The following is a 14,540-nucleotide window of genomic DNA, read 5'->3' as shown; positions in this document are numbered from 1 at the left end:
CCAGAATTCTTTTTTCTTGTGGCATTTTACCACTGAACTATATCATAATCCTTTTTATTTTAAGACAGTATCTTGCTAAATTGTTCAGGCTGGCCTAGAACTTGTGATTCTCCTTCCTTAGTCTCCCAGGTCACTGGGAATACAGGCATGGGCTTCCTCTTTTTATCTTATAAAACTTAACACTGTATACCCATTAAATAGAACTCCCCACTTCCTGTTTCCTCCCAGCCTCTGGTAACACATTCTAATTTATGATGACCCCCGTACCCATTGCTGGGGCTTAAACCCAAGACCTTGCACTTGATGATGTTAATAATTTAATATCAGGGTTCAGGAAGATGCCCTCACCTATGTATGGCCAACATAATGACATACTCATTCTGATTTTGTACCTATAGCTTTATTTAAAGTTATTATTTTGCAGTTAATAAATACTGGTGTGTATGTGTGTGTGTGTGTGCGCACGTGTGCACTCACAGCTTTTCACAAAATGCCCAGAGAGAGCAAGGGTGGGGAGCTAGAAACTAAAAAAATAAAGGAATAGGCCATCTGCGTTAGCCATTCAGCAGGAGCCATTGTATTCCCGGTGTATTGCTCCTTATTGGACACCTGCATCTCTTGCTACTCGGTACCCAACAGCTTTTTCTGCCAGAGAACCCTAGAGAGGGAGACAAAGCTGTACATTCCTCACTGCACCCTCAGAAGTTGTCTGTACTGTTGAGCTGCTTTGGGGAAAGAGCTGCCATGTCTCCAAACCCTTCATAGACCCTGATGCCAGAGATGCAATCCCTCTTAAAATATCTGTACTACATACTCAAGCTTTGTGGGTGCATTCAGATAGCCTGTATCTCAGATATCACAGCTATCAGCAAAGAGCTAGTTTGCACTCTAGGCTGCTGAGACAATTCATTGCATGTAACCATACTCCAGATCCTAGTCTGAAGCTTCAAGGACCTAAACTGCTACTGGAAAACAGGAGCCACTGCACCTCTATCCCTGAGGTTCTGCAATTGTTGCACCATGCTCAACATGGTAGTGCATTGTTCCCCAGCCAAGTTCCTGCAGCTATCCCATACCTTGGTAACAAGCTGCCTAGGAAACGCTTCATCTACCCATCCCAGTTACTGCTGCATCCTGCCTTTGGCTACTTGGAGCACAGGCCTGTCAGAACAGCTGAGACCCCAGCTCTTGAGCCCATGTGGTGTCCTATCCCTCAAGGAATGGACAGACCCAGTGGAAAAGCTACATTCAAGCTAGTGAAGCAGCCATGACCCCTCAGTGCCTCATCCAATCTGTTGCCCTGACCCCAGGGAAATGGAGTTTTGGCCCATGTGAACAACCACAACCTTGATGCTTGAACTAGCATAGCACCCATCCTCGCACAATACCCCCAATGGAAAACATGACCTTGGCTGATCTGTGTCCTCACCCTCAGGACTGAATAGCCACAGCATCCACCTCTATGGGTCTGGGCCTACCCTTCAGAGTCCATGCTGCTGAGGCACCTCACTGTCACAGGGAGTGAAGGCAATGTTGCATTCCTTCCCATCTCAAAGAGCAAGCCACAACTGTGCTTCACCATTCCTGATACATCACTGCCATTACATGGAGCTTCACAGAGCCTGTACCACTGCTGTGTCCCATAGTCACCACTATATAGTATGCTTTGTTCTGGTGCTCAAGTTTCCACTGTGCCCTATTGGCTTTGGAACCCAAATTGCAGATGTGCCCGGCTCCTCAAGGTCTGAGCCTCTGTAGCACGCCTTCCTGCCTGAAGCCATGCCAGTGCTGGGTCCTGACCCCAGCATCAGAGTCACAATTATGTCCTTAAGCTACTGGAAAGTTCCTCAGAGTCACAGTCTTGGCTCTGTGGGAGAATTGCATCCACTCATGCCTTAAAGAGTGAGCCTGTATCCATATCACAGCAGTCTCAGTAGATCAACAAGACACCGAACCCTGGACCTGAGCTCCACAGCCACTTCAAGCACCTAAGGCCTGGAACAGTGCTGCCTTAGCTAAGTGTGCATCTTATCAGGTTCATCACAAAGACAGAGTCCTTCGGCTAAGTCTCTTTCCATTGTGGAAAAACCTTGCCACCAGAGTTGTCACAAAATTCTGGACCCTAGGCTGCTGGGGCTTTCACATCATTGGAGACATTGATTAAAAAGTTGCACCAAGGCTACACTATTCCAGAGCACACACACCACCCAACAACAAACTCCCTGGGGCCCAAGTGCAGCTGAAATTCATTCCCTATGAAAGCCACTCTAAAACTGGAAGAGACAACTGTTTCACCAGATGTGCAGAAGTCATTACAGGAACACAAGAAACATGAAAGGAAAGAAGCATGACAGTTTTATAGCAGTGTAAGCAGACTAAGATCCATCCTGTTTTTAAAGAAATAAAATAACTGACCCCAAAGGAATGGAATTTATGAATTGCCTGATAAATCAAAATAATGATTTTGAGGTAACTCAGCAAGGTACAAGAGAATACAGAAACAATTCAATGAAATCAAGAAAACAATTAATGATCTGGATGAGACATTTGACAGAGATACATATCATTTTAAAAAATCTTTGAGGGCTGAGCCACTTGCCTGGCGTGCGTGAGACCCTGGGTTTGATCCTTAGCGTCACATATAAATAAATAAATTAAATTAAAGATCCCTTGACAATTAAAAAATATTTTTAAAAAATCTTTGAGCTGAAGAACTCAATGAATGAAATAAAATATTCAATTGAAACTTCAACAGCAGACTAGATCAAGCAGAAAAAAAAAAAAAAGAATTTACAAACCTGAAGATAGGTCTTTGGAAATAACGTAGTCAGGGGGAAAGAAAAAACAATGAGAAAAGAATGAAGAAATTATTCTATACTTCTTATAGGACACCAATAAGAGAACAAAATTTCACATTATGAGATTGTCAGAGGGAGGAGAAATGGAGAAAAGCACAGATAACTTATTTAACAAAAAAAAAACTGTAGAAGTTTTCTCAGGTTTTAGAAGAGATATGGATGTCTAGAAAAAGAAGGAAACTGTCAACCCAAAGATAAGTTACCTGAAAATACACAATCAGAGGAGGAGAAACAGATCAGAGGAAAATGAAAGATAATGAAGATAGTTTATGGAATTTAAAGGACAGCAACCTAGGAACAAATATTTGAAATACAAGTGGTCCTAAAGGTGATGAGAGAGATAAAGGGCAAATTAGAAATAGTAGCAGAAAACTTTCAGATCTGGGGGAAGATGTAAAATCCAGGTATTGGAATATTCTAGATCACTGATCAAATTCAACCCAAACGAGAATACACTGGGACATATTATAATCAAATTGTCAAAAATCAAAAACAAAAAGAGAGGATTCTGAAGACAGCCAAGACCCATCTTCAGGTTCAGAAATTTCTTCTGCTTGATCTAGTCTGCTATTGAAGCTCTCATATAAGAGAGTTCCAATAAGGCTGGCAAAGGGCTAGAGAAACCTTATAGACCAGGAGAAAACAGGATGGTATCTTAGCCTGTTTATGCTGCTATAACAATATATCTGAGACTGGATACAAATTGATTTTCACCAGAAATTTATTTCTGATAATTCTGGAGGCTGGAAGCCAAGATCATGACATGAGTGTGTTCAGTCTGTGAGTACTGCTCTCTGCTTCCAAGATGGCACTGTGTTGCTGCATCCTTGCATGGAAGAGGACAAAAGGACAGGAAGCACCTTCATCCCATTTACGGGGGAGGTGTTCTCTTGACCAACCTACCTCCTAAATGGGCCACCTTTCAATACTGGTTGCATTAAGTTTCTGCATGAATTTTGGAGAGGAGACAAACATTCAAAACAAACTTCAGACAAAAACTGAGGGAGAATAGATATATGAGGTGATGATATGCCAATTACCCTGATTTGATCATTGACTCTTATAAAAATATCCCACTGTATCTTATTAATACATTTATGTGTCAATTAAAATAAATATAGCAAGGTACAGTGGCTCACACTCACACCTGTGATCCCAGCTTGTTGGGAGGCTGAGTTAGAAGAACTGCACATTTGAGGCCAGCCTGAGCAACTCATGGAGATTCTATCTCAAAATAAAATATAAAAAGGGCAGGGGGTGTTGTTAAATGTTGGAGTGTTTGTCTAGTACATGCAAGGTCCTGATTCAATCCCCAGCACCTCAAAATAAGTAAATAAAAAAATTTAAAAACTGGCAATTTGTTACCATCAGACCTGCCTTACAAGAAATGCTAAAGGAAGTTCTTCAAGCTGGAAGAAAAGAATGCTAACTAGTAACAGAAAAACATAGTGTAAAGCTCACTAGTAATAGTATATACACAGCCAAATTCAGAATACCCAAATACCAAAATGGTGGTATGTGAATCACTTATTTTTTTAATATTTATTTTTTAGTTGTCTTGGGACACAATACTTTTATTTTATTTATTTTTATGTGGTGCTGAGGATTGAACTCAGGGCTTTGCACGTGCTAGGCACCCACTCACCACTGAGCCACAACCCTAGCCCTGCAAATCATTTATATCTTTAGTAAGAAGGTTACAAGACAAAATATTAAAATAATAACATATGTAGTAATTTAAGAGATACGCAAAGATATAAATTGACATCAAACACCAATGTGTCTAGGGAGTGAAATAAAAATGTAGTGTTATACAAGCAACATTAAGTTATTTTCATCTTAAAATAGCCTTTTATAACTCAAGATGTTTCAAGTAAGCCTCATGGTAATCACAAAGTAAAAACCTGTAGTAGAAACACAAAATATGAAAAATAAAGAATCAAAGCATGTCATTAAATAAAGTAATACAAAGGAAGATAGAAAAAGAGACAGAAATGAACAAAGGATCTACCAAACAGCCAGAAAATAAACAATAGGCAGTAGCAAGTCCTTATGTATTAATAATTACATTGATTATAAATGGAATAAACTCCCTAATCAAAAGACATGAAGTGGGGGCTGGGGTTATGGCTCAGTAGTAGAGTGCTTGCCTCACGCATGTGATGCCCTGGGTTCAATCCTTAGCACCACGTAAAAATAAATAAACAATAAAGATATTGTGTCCATCTATAAATAAAAAAAAAATTTAAAAAGACAGGAAGTGGCTACAGGTTTTTTTTTTAAATCCAACAATATGCTTCCTATAAAAGATTCTGTTTAGTCCACTTTCTCTTGTCATAACAAAATACTTGAGACTGGGTAATTTATAAAGAAATGAGGTTTATTTAGCTCACCGTTCTCCAGGCTGTGAAGTTTAAGATCAGATGTCTGTATCTGATGAGGTCTCCTGTGGTATAACAACATGGCAAGAAGAAAAAGCAGAAGGGTAAGCCAACATGTATAGAAGACAGAAAGAGGGTCTGAGTTCCCAGAATAGCTGTTTCCTATTTTAAAAAATTATTCCACTGATGAGAGGTCTGTCCACATAACACAAACACCTCCCACCACACCCCACCTCCCAACAGTGCCTCAGTGAGAAATTAAGCCTCAACATAAATTTTGGTGGGGCAAACCATATTCAAACCATAGCAAACTAACTTTACCTTTAATGTAGTTTGAAAGTGAAAAGATGGAAAAGATACTCCATGGAAATGGAAATGAAAGAGCAGAAACAGCTATTCCTCTATCAGATATCAAAACTGTAAGTCAAAAACTGTAAAACCAGCCAGGAATATTGGGCATCCCTGTAATCCCAGTGACTCAGGAGGGCTGAGGCAGGAGGCTTAAAAGTTCAAAGCCAGCCCCAGCGATTTAGCACGACCCTGTCTCAAAATGAAAAACAAAACAGGCTAGGGATGTGGCTCAGTGGCTAAGTACCCCTGAGTTCAATCCCAGGTACCAAAAACAAAACTAAACTAAATTCAAATTAGACCAAGAAAATAATTATATAATGATAAGTGGATAAATTCATATAGAAGATATAACAATTATAGGTCTATGGTACATCTGACATCAAAGCAACTAAATATGTAAAGCAAAATCAATAGTTCTGAAGAGGGAGGGATGGATGGACAAAGAAGAAGAAAGAGAAGAAGAAAGAATTCATCAATAGATGAACAGATAAAATGTGGATTTTCAATGAATGAACAGAGAAAGAAAATGTGGATTATATCCACTATAGAACATTATTCAGCCTTAAAAAAAAAGAAAGACATCCTATCATTTGCAGCACAGTGGACAAACCTGGAGGACATCATCTTACGTGACACCAAATGACAATTGCCACATAATACTGCTTATATATGGAGTGTTAAAATATCAAATTCATAGAAACAGGGTAAAATAGTTTTTACTAGATGCTAGGAGGTGGTGGGACCAGGGAGATGTTGTCAAGGGACAAAAAGTTTCAGTTTGACAGGAGGAATAAGTTCAGAAGATGTACTATACTTCATGGTAATGACAGGAGCAATATATTCTATATTTGAACATTGCTAGAAAAGTATATTTTAAGTGTTATCACCATTAAAAAATACATAAGGTAACATATGTTAAGTGGCTGGATTTTGCCATTCTGGAATGCACATGTATCAAAACATTATGTTGTTTATATAAATTTATATAATTGTTATCGAAAGACTTGGTTATAGGGTTGGGGTTGTGGCTCAGTGGTGGAGTGCTTGCCTCGCATGTGTGAGACCTGGGGATCGATCTTCAGCACCATATAAAAAATAAATAAAAATATATTAAAGACTTGGCTATAATTCGATGTACTAGTCTCTTTTCTGAAAGATTTTATTTTGAAAAAACCATGCCACACCAATTTAAATTTCTTAAAATGAGATCTCAACAACATAGATTACATCAAAGCACTACAAACATCTTGTATCCTTGCTAGGTATGATTAAAGATTCAGAGAAACTACATAAAACAAGGGAAAAGAGGGCTGCTTTCTATAACAGGAAAAAAGCATTTTAAAACCGACAGACTTACAAGAAAAGCAAAGACATCTTAATCATTGAGATACATATCATTATTTTTTATGGTCCCCATGTGAAAATGCTTAATGCTGTCAAGGTATGTCAGAAGTTTGCAGGAAATGAGCCCATAGTAAGTCTCAAACAGTGAGCATTCTTTCCCATCATTAATTTCCATCCACGCCAGGGATATTTCAGCATCTTTAGTGTCAGAGGATGTAAAAATGAACTTATAGCAACATCTGTTGTATCTGATGTGTCTTTTTCCAGAAAATCTTGAACTGTGGATGGGTATAAGTCCAACGATCTTAGCACAAATCCCTACAAACACATCAGCAGGCACCGTAATGGGTACTTCTTTGAAAATCACATATATCATCTGAGCCACATCTTGGGACATCACAAAAGCTTCACCACTGCAGTAATCTGGGTAGTATTTTTGTGAATACTCACTAAGAGGAACAAAGTTTTGGCTACCAGGGTCTCTGTTGGGTGTATCCTGATGGACAACTTTTCCTACATAGATATTTTCAAGGTGTTCCTTTAGATTGAGAAGATAATCTACCAAGCTTGGCAGATTGACAAACATCTCTTCATCAACTTTGAGAATGAATAGGGCATTAGAGCAGAATGTCACAGCCCACTGGGTCATTGTGATGATCTTCAGGGTTTGGTTCTCAAAACTGTCCAAGAAGATTCCTTCGATTATATCATTCATTATTCTTATGGGATTCTTTGTCTATCTCTCTCTGAGTGGTTACCGTAACAGGCATTCCCAAAGCAAACAGTGTGAGAATGGGGTGCCCTTGGACACTGCTCACATTACCCCAGGTTTTTCTGATGAGTTCCCGTCTTGTTCCATTTCCTGGGCTACTGAAGACAAGAGAGAGCAAAAAAATGTTCTTCCCCTTGCAGATATCCGACTGGCTCAAGACATAGTATTTGGAAGGATTACTTCTTAGAGGTTCCATATTCAGTTTTCTTGCCTTCTCTTTAATTTCAAGAACTTTCATATCTACATGAGGCAAAGAATGCAGAAAATATTCTTCTACAAAGTCAGCCCCAAAAAGCAAGGCATGAAACAGTATGACATTAAACAGAATGAAGCACCACTGGTGAGTCCAAAGTCTGCAGAATGTCACCTGAATAAGAAAAGGATACATGGTCACTCAAGCTTCATCCCCATTCCTGGTTTGCTACCAGTGAACCCTGTAGGGACTTTTTTCATGGTATTGGGGATTGAATCCAGAGGCACTTCCCTCCTGAGCTACATCCCCAGCCCTTTATTTTATTCTATGTTCAATTTTGAGACAGGGTTGCTAGGTTGTTTAGGGCCTCACTAAGTTGTTGAGGCTGGCCTCCAACTTGCAGTTCTACCTCAGTCTCGAGTTGCTGGGATTACATGTGTTTGCACCGCTGCACCCAGCTCTATGGATTTCTTGAAGCACTTAGCAGTACACCTCTACGATAAGTGTTTATTATTTATCACTATTCTCTGACTGTTCTACTAGATTGTGGTCCCCTGGACAGCTCTCTCTTCTCCAGTGCTCTAAGTCCATGTTAGGCACAAATGAGACACAGAGTGAGATGTCACTTAGTTGTTCTCTTCCTTATTTGGATAAAAGCCTACTTATTAGACCAAGAAGCTGTGTTAGATGCTGGGGATTACAAAGAAGAACCAGACACAGAAATGTGGATATTACATAACAAGTGGCATCATTGTGATTTAAAAAAAAACCTATAGGAAAATATCTGATGTTCTTTTTTGAATGGAAGGACTTGGATCAGTTTCTTCTCTTAATTACAAAGGTCAAGGGCTATTTTTCCATGAAGTGGTTGCTTTTCTTGGCCATCACACAGTAATATTTATCAAACATTTACATTCTTCTACTATGACTTTCCCATTTAATCTAATTCTGAATCAGAGTCTGTTTTGACAGTGTCTCCTAATCCATCTGGTTTCTATCAGGATGGGTAGATTCCCACTATCTGCATGGCACCTCTTCAAAGGTTTAGGATGGACACGTGCCAAACTTACTTCACCTCAGTGAAGGAGATAAAAACTTTCCATCTGAAAGGGAATCTGCAAAATTGTAATATAACTAAGGAACAGTAAAGGAATTAAATCTCTATTCATTGGAGCTTTGACCAACAAAGCTTTCCATAATAATAGTTAGCTCTTACTGAGCACTTGTTGTGTGCCAGACATTGTGCTAAGCTTTTTATGTCTTAACTCATTTAGCCCCAGTAAATAGATAGGTCATTTTAAAAATTAAGCTGAGTATCTGAACAGTTTAGTTATTGCCTCAAGAACACACAATGAGCAAGGGCTTGGGGGTAATACCCATGATCTGAAATCAAATTTGTCAGATTCTAAAACTTACTCTTCATCATTGGAGAATCCTGACTCCTTTCTCTCCTAGCCCATGACCATTAAATAGAAAAACAAAACAAGAAAACAAAAGAAACTTCTAAGAGCATAATCTGAACTCCCTTCCCTTTTCTCAGTGCAGATTTACACATAGAAAAAACTTCAACTTTTTCAGAGCCTATTTTAACAGATATCAAATGTTTCAAAGATCATTGGAAACTTACCTGCATGTTATTTGTGAACAATATTACGGCTGTGGAAGTTACTGAGTCCAGATGCTGTGTGTCCAAATGTATCTCAGGATCACTCCAGTCTAACAGCAACTGCAATAAAGTACTTTGTGTCTCAAACTTTAAGGATAAGGTTTCTTGCCAATCATCCTGAGCTTTTGTCCTAGAATACCTGCTGCCTGCATAGGAGAGTGAGTGCTGATCACATTACGGGTAGAGTAAATCTAGGACAAAGAACAGAAAAAGCAAACCTCTTCAAGTGCTTCCAGTCCTGTGTATCTCATGAAACTGACTCCTTGTCTCATGCTGAGTTCCTGGTAAAAAACTTCAACATCACCTCTCCACAGCATCATTGACCAAGGAGAAATATTGTACAGTGGTTTCTCGAGTGCAACTCAAGAAACTAAACCTTAGGAATAATGCCCACTCCCTGGTATATGCACATATGCTAAAACTGTTTGAAACATTGAGGAATACTTGTCATCCCTACTGGATTCATTTGTGTTTCTTCACCAAGGAAACATCAAATAGTGTGGTCTGGTGAATCTTTTTATTTATTTTTAGCACCGGAGATTGAACCGAGGGACACTTAACCACTGAGCCACATCCCCAGCCCTTTTTTGTATTTTATTTAGAGACAGGGTCTCACTGAGTTACTTAGGGCTTCGTTAAGTTGCTGAGGCTGGCTTTGAACTCACAGTCCTCCTACCTCAGCCTCCCAAGTCTCTGGGATTACAGAGACTCCACCATATCCGGCTCCACCATATCCGGCTGGTCTGGCCAATCTTATTGAGAGAAAGATTCTGAATTGTTGGTATCAGCTGTGCAAGAACTTTGCTAAATCATGTAAAAATTACCTCCCCTAGGAAGTTTATCTCCAAATAAAAAATATCATATAGCTCATTTTAGCCAAAATGAGGAAACTAAACATTTAATGTTTGCTATTTTCTTAGAGCATGTAGGAATTATCCTAAACACCATTTCTACTGGTAAGTTTATTTCAAGAAAAGAAATACCATTCAGCATATTTGCATGTTCCTGTCACAAATGCAGTTGCATTGAGCACTGTGTTCTCTTCCAGGCTGTATTTTATCTTTTTTTTTTTTACTACCTGACACAGGAGTTTCGTAATTATTTGGCTAGGAATAGCTTCTAAAAGTTGGCTGTTTTTGATCAATTATCATGCATTCTTGGAAATTGTTACCACGTGGGAAAATCTAACCTAAAAATTCAAATGAAAGGGAAGTTTTACATATATTAAATTTAATAATTAAATGATTCTTTTAAGTATTTAATTAAATATGAATACCATTTTGCAATTTTCTTTTTCTTTTTTCAAAGTCATAAGTTTTGCTCCTCAATCTTCTCTGGGCTCAAATTTACAGAGTATGGATATTTTGTATGTGAGGGATCCAAACAAGATTATTTCTGGATGGGCTCCATTTGAAATTTTCAGTTTGATTTATCAAACTTCTACCTTAATGGCTTTGAGACTGCTGCAAAGAGATATTGGTGCTTGTTTTTCTTTTCTGACCTCCTTTTCCTAGAGGTTATTCAATTTGTATATCCATCTCTTGCTATATGTCTTTTAATGTTGTCACCAGTCACTGTCTGGCTTACAAGTCTGCAGTGGCTTCCTGTTGTCTACCACATATTGTTGCTCTCTTGTGCCCTGACAGTGAACACCCTACACTTGGCTTTCATCCCACATGATTTTTATTTCCCATGTCTCAAGTACTCTAAATGGTATCAGGATGCTTGGAACTTTGGATATGTGGCTATATAAACTTAAATTAACTACAAATAAATAAATTTAAGAATGTCTTTCCTCAGTTACATTAGGCACTTTTCATGTGTTCAGTAGCTACAAGAGGTTAGTGACTGCTTTATTGAATAGCACCAAGAGAGGACATTTCATTTATTTCTGAGGGTTCTCTTGGACAGTGCTGGTATAAAATGCATGTGAATGTATTTGCGCACATGTGCATGCCTGAGTGTACACCTGGGTGGGGATAACTTGTGCTCTGAAGTGGATTTGAGTTGAAATACAAAAAAAGGTGTTTAGAAGTAGCACTTGGAATAGTTTTAGTTCTTTTCCTTTTATTTTTTTAAAAGAAGAAAAGTTTATTTGGGTCATGGTTTCAGAGATTCAGTCCACGGTTGGACGGCTCCATTGCTCTGGGCCTGAGATGAGGTGGAACATCATGGTGGAAGGACGTGGCAGAGAAAAGCTGCCTGGTTCATGGCAGCCAGGAAGCAGAGAGAACTTGAACTTGAATAAAGAGATAGGGATAGTATAATCCCCAAGGCTTACAGTAGGCCACCCCTCCCTGCCTACAGTGACCACACATTAATCTATTAAAATGATTAATCCACCATGGATTAATCCACTGATTAATTTACAGTTCTCATAATGTAATCATTTCGCCTCTGAACATTACTGCATCGTCTCACATATGAGCTACCAAGGGACAGCTCATATCCTAATCATAACATCCTGGCCCTAGTCCCAAAAAGCTTATGCCCATATCACAATAAAAAATACATCTAGCCCATTTCCAAGAATACCCATAGTCTTATGAGTTCCAGAATTGCCCAAAAATCCAAGTCCAATATCTCACCTGAGACTCAAGTCAAACTCTTGACTGTGAACCTCCGTAGAGATCAAAACCAAGTTACATATGTATAATATATAATGGCACAGAGTAAACATTCCCATTCCAAAAGTGAGAAATAGGGACATAGGAAGAAGAGAAGGGGCCAAAGTAAGACCAAAACCCAGCTGGATAATCAAGTTCCGTGGCTCCATGTCCAGCATCTAGGGTACATGGCATTGTGATGTACTCTCCTAAGGGCTTGTGTAGCTTTGCCCCATGGCCTTGCTGGTTACAGCCCATGTGGCCTCTCTCTTGTTTCTGCTTCATTTATGCAGCTTTCCTCAGCAAATGTTTCAAGTTACTGACATCTCTTAATCTCAGGGGTCTCCACTACAGGTTGGCTTCCTTCTGACATCTTCATACATTGTCCTCTCAGGGGCTGCATGCAGGAATTCTGAACCTGCAACACTTTGCCCAGCCTTCCAGCCCCCTTTCTTTGAATCTCAGTGAAAGCCTCCATTACCCCCTAACTACAGTATCCTGAATTTCTGCAGAACCAGTGCCATATGGATGACACCAAGGTCTGCTTCCATCTTAAGCAGTAGCCAGGCCTCCTGGGATCATACCTAAAGCAGCTTGTGAATGCCTGAGCATGATGAAACAACTTCCTTGGCCCTCCATGCAAGCAGGGTGCCCTCATGGTCTCTGCTCAAATAAATTTTTACTTTTATACCCTTGAGCCTGTGATGGATAGAGTCTTGATAATTCCTGAGATGCCCTCAAGCTATCTTTCTTATCATTTCTGTGCAGATTACTTAGCATCTCTTTAGTGGCTATAAGCTCTTCAATCACCACGACTTTCTTGGCCCTAGTTTTACATTCACTTTTCTGACCAAATTGCAAGTTTTTCAATTTTTTTTTTTGGCCGGGTTGGGGGGTGGGTGGGGGGGTGGGGATTGAAGTCAGGAGCATTTGACCACTGAGCCATATCCTCAGCAAGGCCTCCCCCCTCCATTGCTGAGGCTGACTTTGAACTCTTGATCCTCCTGATTTTTCAAATCTTTTTCCTGTTTTCTGCTCCTGATTATCACAGTAAACTTGATCAAAAGCTGCCATCAATATCCATATCACTGCCTGAATGCTGTGCTGCCTTGAAATTGCCTCTTCCAGATTAACAGGTACATCACCTTTAAATTCAGCCTCACAGAAAGTCTCAGGACATAGGCAAAATGTAGATAATTTCTGTGCCAGAATTTAACATGCATGGTTTCTTAGAACAGCATGGTAGAGGAAAGATGCTCAGTTCATTATAGCCAGCAAACAAAGAGATTTGGTTCTTGACACTAAATATTTGCAAACTTTTCAGCTTCATTCAGTCCTTCAGAGGATGACAGGGTGCTATATTTACTCTTCAAATGAGGAGTAATTACTTCAGTTTGAGTAAACAGTTTAAGCGTTGTAATTCCAATCTATGTAATGTGACTGCCCCCTTGCCAAGCTTTATTTTCTCCATAGGTTTGTCCCATGCCTGCTTGGTTACTTATATCTTCCTGCTTCTACTAGATGTAGGCCTCAGGTGGTCAGGGATTTCTGTGTTTTTTGTACCCTAACCTATCTCCTTGAACAATGTTTGGGTTATAATAGCTGCTCAATGGATTGAATTTGGACACATCTCAACTTAGTCACAGCTGCCTCTCCCCAGTGAATTGAGACTATTAAGAAAAACTGGCTGAGTGCAAGATAAGGCTGAGTAAGGGACATCAAACTCTGGGCAAATCTGGATGTTCCGCAGGAAGCCGAAGATACCGTCGAGCCTCCACTGCACTATAAACTAGGCTGGAGCCCCACGGCGTGCCCCGCCTTCCTGGCTCACCCCTTTCCTTCCCATCACCCCTTTCCTTCCCATCTCCCCTTTCGGGCGGGGCCGGAAGTGCAGCCGCTTCCGCCGGGCGCCGGGGGACAGCGGGACGCGCGGAGATGACGCGAGCAGCACCGGAAGCCGCTCCCCAGTGAGGCTGCGGACCTAGAGCGGCGGCCGCAGGTCCAGGTCTGTGTGCGAGGCGGGGCCCGTCAGGGAGGGGGCTCTCTGCCGCCCATGCCTCTGCTGACCCGCGGTTACTCCGGCTGTTTGTCTTTCTCTCCCTGCAGGCGCCATGGCTGCGGAGCGGACCCGGCCGCTGCGAGGCTCTGGCGGCCCGAGCGCGCCTACTCGGTGTGAGCCCGGCGCGAGGTCCCGGGCCCCGGGGCGCTCGCTCAGGTCAGTGTCGCGCGGAGCATGGCTCCGGGAGCCGGGGACCTGGGAGCTACTAATCAGCTCCGGGATCTGGAGTTCATTTTAGAGATGGGAAAATTAGGTCTGGGAGCTCCTGCCTCCTAGTTTCTCAGTTTCCTAGGTGCTAAATGAGATAACT

The 14,540-nt window shown here is 40.6% G+C and overlaps 2 protein-coding genes across 3 annotated transcripts in view; one reads left to right on the top strand and one right to left on the bottom strand.

Moving 5' to 3' along the window:
- Positions 1-6,738: 6,738 nt before the first annotated feature.
- B3galt9 (beta-1,3-galactosyltransferase 9) lies at positions 6,739-7,789 on the bottom strand. The gene has a single exon (XM_046451253.2). It carries the CDS (start codon positions 7,647-7,649, stop codon positions 6,966-6,968), a length of 684 nt encoding a protein of 227 aa, XP_046307209.1. The 5' UTR covers positions 7,650-7,789; the 3' UTR covers positions 6,739-6,965.
- Positions 7,790-14,079: 6,290 nt separating this feature from the next.
- Fbxw2 (F-box and WD repeat domain containing 2) overlaps positions 14,080-14,540 on the top strand; it is a 30,852-nt gene continuing 30,391 nt past the window's right edge. For both annotated transcript variants that reach the window (XM_046451251.1, XM_046451252.1), the window contains exons 1-2: positions 14,080-14,176; positions 14,278-14,386. The gene's annotated coding sequence lies outside the window, so the exon portion shown is untranslated. The remainder of the gene's footprint in view (positions 14,177-14,277; positions 14,387-14,540) is intronic.

The sequence above is a fragment of the Marmota monax genome, unplaced genomic scaffold, assembly GCF_021218885.2.
Source record: "Marmota monax isolate L192 unplaced genomic scaffold, Marmota_monax_Labrador192_F-V1.1 WCK01_AAM20220418_F8-fsc00020, whole genome shotgun sequence".
Taxonomy (NCBI): domain Eukaryota; kingdom Metazoa; phylum Chordata; class Mammalia; order Rodentia; family Sciuridae; genus Marmota; species Marmota monax.
The sequence above is the reverse complement of the archived record's forward strand: the minus strand, read 5'-3'. Positions and strand labels throughout refer to the sequence as shown.

Bases quoted from the DNA above. Each gene is read 5' to 3' on its own strand.
- B3galt9 (XM_046451253.2), bottom strand. From the start codon at position 7,649: ATGAATGATATAATCGAAGGAATCTTCTTGGACAGTTTTGAGAACCAA.